We start from the raw sequence: 12,882 nt of genomic DNA on the forward strand, positions 1-12,882 counted from the left end.
AAATATGCATGTTTCTACAAAAGGCATGTTCCAGAACGTTTAGTTACAATTACTATTTTCCCAAATTGGAAATAACACAAACTGTCATCAACGGTAGAGGTGATATATTTAGGCAATGGAATATCAGACAGGAAAGAATATGAAAAACTCCCAACTACACACAAGTAGCTGAAACAAGTATAAGTTGGGTAGGGAGGGGGTACCTCAACACAAAAAGAGTGTATGTGCCATGATTCCATTTATACAGAAACTGTTAGAAATCTAGGTGATGGTTACTTTTGGGACACCGGATCAGAGTACTGGAAGGGGATCTGAGCAGGTATTTCTAGGGTGTGTGCAATGTTCTGGTTCTCGATCTATATTCTGGTTATATGGATTTATTCAGTTCGTCAAAGTTTACCCATATGTATCCAAAAGAAGAAACTGAAAATTGAAACAAATAAAAGAATAGTGGCAGCAACAGTCCAAACGTTGCATTTTAAAACCAAGGAGATCCTAATAAACTGCACATCCCCACCCCCTAAGCCTTGCGCGCGCATCAGGAATATAACGTGAAAACCTCATTGGCTGGGACTAGGTGGCGCACTTCGAAAGCCGCGTCTTAGCACCGCCCCTTCCGTCTCCAGGGTGTCCTGCCTTCCCGACAGCCCCCGTCCGTGTCGTCCAGTCCTACGACTTCGGCTCCCTGGACTCAAGTCCTTGAGGCAAAAAGTGACTCTTGCGCTTGGTGGCAGCCTCTTTTCGGTGACCACCATCTAACTCCCATTTGCTACCTGCCGCCATTATGAACATCCGCAATGCTCGGCCAGACGACCTGATTAACATGCAACACTGCAACCTTCTTTGCCTTCCCGAGAACTACCAGATGAAATACTATTTCTACCATGGCCTTTCCTGGCCCCAGCTTTCTTACATTGCTGAGGACGAGGACGGGAAGATTGTGGGCTATGTCCTGGCCAAAATGGAGGAGGACCCAGATGATGTCCCCCATGGACATATCACCTCACTGGCTGTGAAGAGATCGCACCGGCGCCTCGGCCTGGCCCAGAAGCTGATGGAACAGGCCTCTCGGGCCATGATCGAGAACTTTAGCGCCAAGTACGTGTCCCTGCACGTCAGGAAGAGTAACCGAGCAGCCTTGCACCTCTATTCTAACACCCTCAACTTCCAGGTTAGTGAGGTGGAACCCAAATACTATGCAGATGGGGAAGATGCTTATGCTATGAAGAGGGATCTCTCGCACATGGCCAATGAGCTGAGAAGGCAGCCAGAGCTGAAGGAGAAGGGCAGGTACGTGGTACTAGGCTCCAAGGAAAACCAGGAAACCCGGGGAAGCACACTTCCTAGTTCTGAAGAGGATGGTGAGGAGAAGAAGATCCCAGCCGCTGATGATAATAGCAATGACCACAAGGAACACAGCGAGTCCATGGAGAGCACCGATGCCCAGAACAGCTCAGAAGATTGAGTCTACCTCCTAGAACCTGCTTAAGGTATTCTGTTTTCCCTGATCCAATCCCTTGCTACCCTAAATACCATGGCCTGCCCCATCCCATCCTACGCCATTGCATCCCAGTCCTGCTGGACCACCTGGTGACCTTGAGGAAGAGTATAGACTGGGTTAGAGCAAACTCATTGCTCACTACTGGAAGTTAATAGGACTCCCATTCATACACTAAAAGTAGATTAAATTCAGTAAAAGAAACCAACATTTTCCCTGCTTTTTTGGTGTGAATTATATTTCAGGGTGTGCACATAGTTGGTGGAAGAAATTTCTTCTTTATGGAATCACAGTTAATAAATGCAGAATGAATAATAGGACTATAAAATCACCGTGTTGCAACTCTTGATGAAATAATAGATCTAGCCCACTGTCATCAGTGGCTAACACTATTAGGTGAAAGTTGAAGCCACTTTGTCATTATGAATCAGACTGACAACACTTGAAGTCACTGGGCAAGTATAACATCACTAAAAGAGTGCCTGACAAATGTCATATGTCTCCTAACGCAATAGTAAGTGCACAGTAATACCTGTGAAATATTCTTGCCCAAAGAAAATTTTATGTGTGAGCATGTGTGTGTGACATTAATCTTGAATACAAACAAGGCTTTAGATCTAACTATCATTTTTATAAGAAAGAAAAAAAAAAAAAGACAGGGACATTAAACCTTGCCATGATGCAATCAGCCAAATCCAGAGTGAGACGATTTTTACAGAACAAATGACCTGGTTTCTCCAATAAACAAAATGTCATTTTTTAAAAGGGAGGAGGAATTTATTAAAATATATTAACCAAATGCTACTGTTGTGGACATTGTTTGGGTCCTGATTTAAACAAGTTGAATACAAGACATTTTGAGACAACCAAGCAAAATTTGAACACGGGCTGTGTTATTAAGGAATGGTCAATGATTTTGCTTGGTGAGCTAACTGGTATTGTATTTTTTTAAGTCTTTATCTGTTAGAGATACATACTGAAATAATTTGAAGTGAAAGAATAGGAGGTCTCAGATCTACTTTAAAATATTCCAGCAAAAAAAAAAAAGAGGAAAAAAGTTGGGGGGCAAGAAATGTATAAAATAAGAATGGCAACACATGATCATTCTTGAGGTTGCCAATAGGTACTTGAGGGATTCATTGTGCTATTCTTTACTCTTTCGAATGTGTGAAAATTGACATAAAAATTTCAAAGAACCAAAATTATTATACTTTCTAATACACGTTAGTACTAATACAAAGCAGCCACTAAAAAGTAGTTTTAAAAGATTATTTCATTTCCCTCAGGAACTTTCTAACACCCTAAGAATTTCAAGGATCAGTGAGCTACTGTCAATGTAGAAGCTTTAAATTCTAAACACAGTCACCTTACCCTTACATGTGGAAAAGGCAACTTTCTCATAACAAAGCCCAGTCATGAGTGATAGACATTACATATAGTTAAAATAAATGCTGTTTGATTTACTCATCCATAAAAATTTTTACTTGCCAGGGCATGAGGCTTGGAGTTGGTATACAATTATGATCTGGACAGGTTGATGTTTATATCACATAACACTTAAAAATAAATGCATTCTATTTTTTTACACATTTTAATGCTGAAACCCAAACTGTATTGCACACTAACCCTATTTTATTTTCATTCATGTGGCTCCATAGATTATAAAAATTTGTTTAAAAAAGAGTCTGTCCTCAGAGGAGTCTTTGCATCTGGCTTTTAACAACCTGAATGTTTCAAAATGACTGATTCATTTAGTCTAAGGTTAAGATAAAGGCAGCAAAACAGTCTAAGAGGGAAGGTAAAATTAAACAAAACTTAATTTCTTAAGAGAAGTGTTGTCAGATTTTTATCTGCCTTAAGAACCCTGAAGGAGGTGGGGGTTTGGTTAAATAAGTGATGGAGATTAAGGAGTGCACTTGGCATAATGAGCACCGGGTGATGTAATGAAGTGTTGAATTGCTATACTGTGTACCTGAAACTCATATAACACTGTATGTGAACTAACTGCAATTAAAATAAATACTTAAAATCAGGGGGAAAAAACCCTCTGAAGGGTTCTGTCAAGACTATTCTATCTAATTCAACAAGCCTTTTAAAAAATTACCAATTTTCAAATTCCTGTATAGAAGGACTTATATAATATTGATCTCATCTTAGTGGTACTGGCTTCTCTTCACTTGTTACCCTGCAGCTAAGAAGGATTTTAAGTGGAACAGAGCTAGTTGAAGATAGCTTTAAAAAAAATAAATTGTATATATTCATATATAAAGGATTTATATTTTTTTAATTTTCATGTTATTTAGATTTTTATTACATATATTTACATTTATATTTATATGCATATAGTTTGATGAATTCGAAAGTACTTACTATGAGAAACAAAAATGACTATCACCCTAATAGGGGACAAGAAAAAATAAATATGAAATAAGAAAATTATTGTGTGACAATTCTAAATCTCAGGGTCCAAATTCAGGCATAATTGAAATGTTTCTTTATGTTACTGTTATTAAACTTTATTTCTAAGTTCAAGGAGATGTTTCCTGCACTTGGCATCATTATCCTTCTAAGTTGATATTTGCTGAGTCATCTTCATGGACCCCATCAATCTTTGGCCCTCACTATATACTTCAAAGTCCTTTCTACCCAGAGGCCTCTTAAGGTCTCTACACTCTCTGTCATGTTTGGGCCATTTTCCTAGCACAAGGATTAGTCTACATAGGCTAACTGTTCTAAAAAAAAATAACCTGCAGTCTCAGTAAGTTAACAGAATACCAGCTTATTTCTCACATCTTAGTCCAATGTAGGTCATCAGTGCGATTGGGATATGAAAGGGAGAGGAAAAAAGAGACTCCTGAATAACTGTAAAGTTATTCAGGAATCCATCTAGAACAATTGTTTGTAACTTTTTTTTGTTCCATAGCCTCCTTTGGCGATCTGGTGAAGCCTAGGGATCCCTTCTAATAAAACTGTTTTTAAAGACATACAGATTATATGGGATTTCAAAGGAAACCACTTTTATTGAAATACAGTTAGCAAACTCTGTTTAAATAAATTTATTCCCATATGAAATTTAAATATCAAGCAGTGGGTCTCATTATGTTACTTGAATGAGAGTTTAGTTGTAGATGATATTTTGAGATACCTTCAACAGCTGTAATGTAATTCAAAAATAACTATGGTTTAGGTGTTCTGGTCGGTGACAAAGCCACACGTAATGCTGGTACTGCTATGCATTGGTGCCTACATTCATAATAGAAGGAAATGCTAAATTTCGTTAAAGGTTAATGAAAATACAGGGATTTTTTTTGTTCCAGATCCAAGGCCATCATCTCCTAAATTCTATTATTAAATCTCAGGTCAAGAACCCCTGACTCAGTGACTCTGCCATTTTCTAGAATCATGTGTCCACTACGGGTTTACACACATTCAGCTTGCAGATAGGGGAAGAGAATTTACACAGAGGTTTATGTAGGTTTTAAAAGTCTGTACCACTTTTCTAACTAACTGCAGGGGAAGCTAGGAAATGTAGTTTAGCTGTGTGCCCAGGAGGAAAAATAATGACTTCTGGTAATGAGACAGCATAGTTTCTGCAACAGTGGGAAACATCCTAGTGGTGCTGTGGAGTATCAGAAATTCTGCTTCCCCGCAGAGCTTGGGAACATTCTGCTGCTCCCTCTCCAAAATGTGGCCCAGGGAACTCTTGAGCCACCCAGTGCTACCTGCTTAGTCGCATGACACGTGTTTTCTGCTCTTGTACAAACTTGGGCGTGGGAAACTGGGATTCTGCCACCTTGCTGCCTTTATGCCTCTCATTAAAGCCTGGAAGAAATGCCCCTTCTATTCTGAGATCCCTTAAACTGCCTAAAATCTCAGTTATCATCCTACTCAACAGGGTCTCACTAGTATATACACTTAGTTGTCTGAATGGGAAAAGCCTGTGAGGACAGAAAGAACAGGAAGAAAAAAATTTAAAGGTTAATTATCCTGCCACAGTTATGGCACACCCTCTTGTGGAGCTGGAGTTCAAATACCTACGGAATAAAGTCGTGAAAGAATAACTTTCCATTTTCCTTTATCTCCTCCGTTGGTCTAGGCAACAGAAATGGTTAAAGTTAGAAGTGATGGTGAATAGGGCAATTGGTAAAGGAGACTGAATGTCTTCATGTACAAAGTAATAAAACTTACTGCTAAAAATATGAGAACTCACTATGTTGTAGATACTATTCTAGGGAGTGTCTATGAATGCTCTCATTTAATCTTCATAACATCCCCAGAAGTAGGTACTATTACTCCACTTTATAGATGAGGGCTGCATGTCTTACAGATAATAAGTGGAGAACAGGGACGCAAACCACGGTAGTGAGATTCCATGATGGTACGGATTAAATGAGACAGTTCCTGTGAATTGCTTAGCACAATACCTCACATACAAATATTCTGTAAATTTTAGCTCTTAATATAATCTGTAGTAATAGGAGCCATTCAGCCTCTTTCCTTTTCCACAGTAATCAAATGATAGACTGTTGTGTATGAGCAGCAACAGTTTGCAGTCTTGGAAGGGAGATGCATCTTAATGATTAAAATAGCTTTCACTGACAAGCTGAATGTCAAAGCATTCAGCTGAATCAATGCTAATCAACAGCAAAGTTTCTAGGGAGCCATAGCAATGAAGACAGGTCAGTTCAAAACATGCTAGTTGAGGCAGGAATGCCATCAAGCTGATGCTTATCTCCTGACAAGAAATATGTGCTTGATGATTAATAACAAAAAAGAAAAAAAAAACGCAAAAATCTCAAAATTTTCCATTGACTTGGCAATATTGAGTTAGCCAGGGTTACTTCAGTGACTCTCCTTTCTGGTTTATTCTTTCTGTCGCTAAGCTGTCATCCTAACAAAAAGTTGTTAAATGTTCACATGAGCATTCACTGAAATAGACTGTTCTTAATTTTACCAGACAACTAATTATAACTGGAATGATATAATGAAATATGGAAGAAAGTTAGAGACTGACAGGTCTGGTAAATTCCTAGTATAACCTTACCCCAGATATGCCAGAAACCATAGATTTCAATGCAAATGCACTCTATGAAGATAAAGAGGGGGTTGGGAAGAGATAAAATATTGTTTTTGAAATACTAATCAGATAGATACAATTTGTTGAATTATTTATAATCTCTAACAATGTCACTTTTCAGTCAGTGAATGATGTATATTTAGGGTGAATGAAATACCAACTTTGTCAGGGGTAACTGATAAAAACAGAGGTTTTTCCTAAATTCTGTACTCTATCTGTGCTCCAGTATATAAATTCTAATGAGCTTTATGGTAAAAGATACAAGGAAGAGATGATAAGTGAATGGCAGTGGTTCTAGGAACCAGAGGAACAAATGCAAAAATGCAGAATGAAAACATTCTGCAATGCTTTTCTATGGACTAATATCCTCAAAACATCATAGGGTTTTTTTTTTATTTCTTTAAGCAAAGCATAAAAGTAAAGCATAAGTTCTGTTTTGCATTCATAAAATCTTGTTAATAATTAAAATATTTCTCAGGCTTCCATTGCCCACCTTTAAGAAATCCTGGATATGTAAAAATTTGAACTTTAATAAGCTCAATTCAGGGCTTTAATATTCATATTTTAAAAAGAATCATTATAAAAAATGTCTGTACCATTAAACAGCAAACTACCCTAGGGCATTTATTATTTCGTTATTTGACTTTTAAAATTTAACTTCTTAAAATGATCAAGCAGTACTTACTGAGAAAATTAAAACAACTATGTAATATTTGGTTTTTGTATAACTACCTTTGCATGCCTATCTTAATTCTATTTGAAATACATTGAAAAAGGTAATGATAATAGTCTTTCTGACCCATTCTCTCACATCTTATTATTTTTCTATTACAGTAAATACACTTAAAAAAAAAAAATAAGATCTTTGTATTGTGTGCCTCTGACTGTCCTGCAACTTGATTTACTGTTGTTATTCTAGAAACTGACTTTTCTGTAAGTATGATTTTGTGGAAAACAAAATGCTTTTTAACTTCTCTGTGCATCCTAGCCTTTATGTTCTTATTTTTATTTTATAGACGAGAAAAATGCACCTTTCTTGTTGTAACATCCCATTGTTTTGTTGGCAGCCATTCAGCAATGGGCAGCAATACTTGACTAGCTTTTCTTTAACTTATATATTCCGTTCACATATCCTATACACCTTTCTACCTTACTAAGGATAGGGTCCATGTCTCATTTATCTTTGTTTCCTAAACTCTTGGCACATTATTCATTCATGGTAGGTACTCAGTAAATATTCATTGAAGGAAGGAAGGAAACTCCCAAATTACCTCTGCAGTAATTTTAAAAAGGAAAGTAGGGAAAAGGTATAAAAGGTACTACTTCCTATTACCTAATATAATTAGGACACCTTAAGGTTATGAATAAAGAGACATAATGGATATTTTGGTTTCATCTCCAGGCCTCACAGAGAGAAAATGTGACTTATAGAATCAGACACGTTGTATCTAGCTTATCAAGAGCTAAAAAAGGCCTCTCCTTTCTTAAGAATTGAAATAAATTTCTTTTTGAGTGGAGTAGGATGGGCTAGAATTTGAAGATGCCAAGAAAAAGCATCTTGGTTTCTTTAGGTTTAAAATAGGATTTTGCAGGGTGTTTCAGTGTTCTCCCTCCTCCCCGTTCTCCTGGAAGAAGTGGCTTTTAGGTGTCAGGAAAAGTTCATGTGTCCTCATGGCTGAGAGGGGAGAGAGCCCCAGATCCCTGTGTGGATCTTTGTGCTGTCATCTAAATTCTCACTGGCATCACGGAGATAGATGTAGTCTAAACGGGTTACTGGTACCTTATTGGTCTGCTGCTAAAGCCAGTATTTTATTCTTTTAGAGTGGTTAAAACCTGTAGCCCTCTCTCGCTCACCTGCTTTCTTCTCACTTCTCAACAGCATTGCAGTTCCTCGTGTCTCAGCCACGCCTGCCCTCTGAGCCCTGGCTCAGCCTATATGCTCTGCAGCACCTTTTCTGGGGTCATCTCACAGTGACCCCAATGGCTTCTCACTCTCAACAACCTTCCACATATCCCACTGGGATTATAAAGGAACACCTGGATACCAGAGCCTCCTGCACAAGAGCCAAGAAAGTTTGAGGCCTCCCATCACGGAACCTTCTTTGGCCTCCTCACACCATGCCGCCGTTTTACTCTGTTTGTTGTAGTCCTGTGCTGGGTGTGGTTGTCTAGCAAGGTTGCCTCTTCCTGGAGTGCTAAACAGGAAGCCCCTCTGCTTTCAGTTTTTGCCACTATTTACCTGGGTTCTCATCCTAGAGGGGGCCATCAGAACCATCAAGTCAGACCTCGTGCCCCTTTCCTCTTCTTTCTTCCTCTTTGCTGGAAGAAGTATTCTGTTTTCTCTTCTTTTCTCTGGGAACTCGTCCTCTGTCATACCCTTCCCTTTCTGGAGGAGGTATTCTCCTTTCCAGTGGGAGAAAGCCATGAGCAAGGGCCTCTACAATGTAATCAGAACTTGGAGATATTAAGAAAAGGACAACCAGTAATTAAATTGTAATATCTGATCTCCTTGTTTGTGTCAATTTGGTTTTCTTGTTAATGACATAACTTGCCATTTACTGAGTGCCAATGATATTCAGGCAATGCTAGGATTCTTATTAATGACATATTTAATTTTCTCAGCAACCTTACAAGGTAGGCTTATTATTCCTGTTTTATAGATGAGGAAACTGAAACTCAAAGAAGCAAAGTAAATATCTAGGATCTGAACCTGAGTCTATTTGAATTCAAGGCCAAACTTCCTTTCACTTTCCTATTACTACTCTTTGCATTTTATTTATAAAAGTGTGAAAACTATAGCAAAAAAAGAAAATCTATGGTTTAAAATGTTCTGTTGACTTGATCCATGGCAACTATATGTCATTTGTAAATATTTGTATATAACCCACCATTATAATTCTGTTTTACTCTTTTTCTCCAGTAAAAATAAGTGAAGACAAAGTACTTTGACCTCTGCAGTATAAGGCACCAGATAAATACAGAGTTACCGTTACTTAACGTTGCTCTTATATCCCTGAATGTGAATTACCATAGTATATAACATTTCCTATGTTTAAATTTTTATGAAAACCAGTGTATATGGTTTTAAGTCAAATCCTTGACATTAACCACCTGATGACAAGAAATAAATCTGTTCTCTGTAATCATAATCAGCCCTGCTAAGCACTTCTTACAAATCTGCCCCAGTGCACTCTAAGAATGCTTACCTAATAGTAAATGATTGCCTGAGGCATATAAAAGTTTTTTCCCTACACAATAAGGATTTGCTATTTCCTGTGGTAATACAAACCTCTCATCTATCTTTCCATTTTTCCTTTTTTTCTTTTTAATTTTCTCTCCCAGCTCTGAAACTATTCCTTCCCCTCAAGCATGTGTTTATCTCTTTATTTTTAAATATTGCAGCTTTCTAACATCTGTCTCTAGGGCAGCATAATCTTACTGATGAAATATTCCATGTTTTCCTTGAGCCCTTGTCAATATGTCTTCGTGTTAACAGCTTAGCAGATGGAGAAACAGAAGGAGTAGCCTCAGCTTACCTGAATGATTTCTCTCCAGCACCAGGCACATTACTGTCTGTATTAACTTAATGATAGGAATTGGAGTAATTGGAAAATAAGAAATGATATCTGAGTTTTGCAGTGTTATTTACTAAAACTATTGGCTGCTTTTCTTTGTTACCATTATATCCTTTTTCCCAGTCTCCTACCAAAAGAAGGCAGAATTATAGCAACTACCTAGTTTGGACTGTGCCTATGTAGATAATGAAAGGAAAATAAACAATAATACTAATATTGCTTTGGATGTAAATTAGCATGTTCCCAAGTGGTTCCAGAGTAATAATGGTGATTTAGCAGCAGCAGCAGCTTTCTGGAACACTGAAACGGAGGGAACCTGTGACACTTCTGTTTGTAATAACATTGTTCTTCTTGCGTAGAACAAATTTTTGTCGTTTTTTAAATGGGCTGACTTCTTTTTACTTAAATACAATCCTAGAAAGACATCAGCAAGACTTTGAAGCAAGGATGTAGGGTAGTTAATGGTGAGCACCGTTGTACTAGCTGCAGAGAATGACCCACACCCTCTCCTTTACTTGGAAGAACCTACTGGGTGGGCTCAGGTCTGTCAGAAAATTATTCAGAAATATTAATTCTCAAAGTGAAAACTTTTCTTTGGCCAAAAGAGAGAAACCTGCGAATGAAGCCTGTGAGTTACCTAGTTCAAATCTGTATGATTTTCCCTTTGAAAATGAGAACGAGGGGCAGGAGATGCTTATCTAAAATAAAAGTAATGGGGTGTGTGGATGTGTTGGAAAAGTAGGGAGTTGTGCTGGAAGTTAATTCAAAGCTGGGAAAATCTGGAAAGGATCAGGACTCTGAAATAGCTGAAGGGAAGTTTTCTCAAATTTTTGCTTGCAGATGAGTCCTCTCAGGGATCATGTTAAAAATGCGGATTTTTGTTTCTATGGGTCTGGGGTGGGGGCTGAGTGTCTGCATTTCTAACTAGTTCCTAGACAACACTGATCTTGCTGGTCTAGGAACCACACTTTGCCTAGTGAGGGTCTTAAAGCTCATCTCCAACCTTGGAACTGAGTTCAGAACACCTGTGACTGGCCCTTGGGTCGGTTTGGATTAGACACTAATTCAGAATCCCATTCTGAAATACACAGTCACATAAGTACGATTTGTCTTTGGAATTTTGTTACATTACATTGACAGCCTAATAATTTCAATGAAAATTCCAGATATATTTCATCAAAACGTGTACACCAAAAAGTATATACACAGTACACAAAATATGTTGATAATAATTGACATTACATCATCTATTAGAGAGTTTTGCTACATTAATATTTCCTCACCTTTGATGTCCAAACAAGTAAACAGTATATGAGATTTTTAAAAATTTCACTTTCCACTGTCACTCAATTTATTGTGTTCTTTGGTCCATAGACTGCTCCAGACATTAATAATTTTTTTCCATGCTGACATCTGACACAGAATTTGAAAATGAACACAACCTTTTGTTTTGTTTTAAATTGGAGCATCAGACATCAGACCTTTATGTGGAGGTGGTGTGGGAAGCACTTTCAAGAGAGTTTTCTGTCCAGGAATGAGAATTTCTGGCCCAGGAGTTTTCAACCTATGCATCAAAGTCACCCAGGTGCTATGTCAAAGATGCAATTTCTCTGACTCCAGCTCAGATTGTTTCGCATTCTGCCATCTGAAAATCACTGACCAGTACAAGGTATTGAATTCCTCATAAAGGTAATTTTAAGGGCATTTTTTTCCATGGTGATACTGCCCAGATTTAAATTAATTTGTCAAAAGTGGCAAAAAAAAAGAGAAGATACAACAAATTTTTGTTTCTAGTAAAACATATACGGGGATAGTTGAGGTGGTATATGAGAACTCTGTACGTTCTGGTTATTTTTCTGTAAACCCCAAACTGCTCTGAAATAGTCCATTAATTAAAAAATAAAAAATACATACACAGAATTTTACATACGTGTGATCATTTAATACATGTATATGATTATTCATGTATTTTACATAAATGTGATTATATTATGCATGCTATTTTGAGGACATCCTTGTTTTGGTCATGACTTGCCACCCCATCCTTTCCCAAATCCACCCACATCCCTTTCCTTATCTCTAGCACGTTAACACAGTTTTATCCTGTGTTTTTTCTCCCAAGTTCTTCTAAAGCAAACAGTAGTTACAATTTAGCAATTGTGGTGTACAGAACAAGCTTGAAGAATAAGAACACTCACAAATCACATTGGAATGTTCTTGTTTCTAGAACCAAAAGCTCAAATAATGCAATGTCTAGTTAAGAACCAGATACCAGGCCAGTGTGGAACCACATGCCCTTCTATTCATGTTTCATTAACTCCTCCTATCCCATCATCATTTGGGTGTTCTGAGTTAGAATTTGTATTAACGGTACCCAGCCAAAAACCAATGAAACAGACCAAGTGACTTATTAGCAAGGTCCTTCTTTATACTTTTTTCTAGACCTGAATGCTTCTTTGAAATCTTAAAAGATACAGTTCATTTCCTTGAAGCACACTTGAAGGGTTATTTAAACGCCATGTTTCCTTATATGGACATAGGAATTACATTTTGTGAATTTCTGGGGGACGGAAGTCCTTTCATTGTAAATCATACATAAATTGCTTTCCTACACAAAATTAAGATAGATTTTGCACTTTGGGAGCGGGGTCATCACCTCCACTGCATATTATAAAAGCTTACCTAGAGAACATAGTCTTTAGCAAGTTGAGCAATTTTCGCAAGAGGTGGTT

General features: G+C 37.6%; 1 protein-coding gene across 1 annotated transcript; it reads left to right on the forward strand.

The window, feature by feature from the left end:
• Positions 1 to 598: 598 nt before the first annotated feature.
• Positions 599 to 12,075, forward strand: NAA11 (N-alpha-acetyltransferase 11, NatA catalytic subunit). The gene is made up of 2 exons (XM_006931033.4): positions 599 to 1,490; positions 8,455 to 12,075. The coding sequence occupies exon 1, from the start codon at positions 785 to 787 to the stop codon at positions 1,463 to 1,465; it is 681 nt and encodes a 226-aa protein (XP_006931095.2). The 5' UTR covers positions 599 to 784; the 3' UTR covers positions 1,466 to 1,490; positions 8,455 to 12,075.
• Positions 12,076 to 12,882: the final 807 nt, after the last annotated feature.

Source organism: Felis catus, chromosome B1, assembly GCF_018350175.1.
Source record: "Felis catus isolate Fca126 chromosome B1, F.catus_Fca126_mat1.0, whole genome shotgun sequence".
NCBI classification, from domain to species: domain Eukaryota; kingdom Metazoa; phylum Chordata; class Mammalia; order Carnivora; family Felidae; genus Felis; species Felis catus.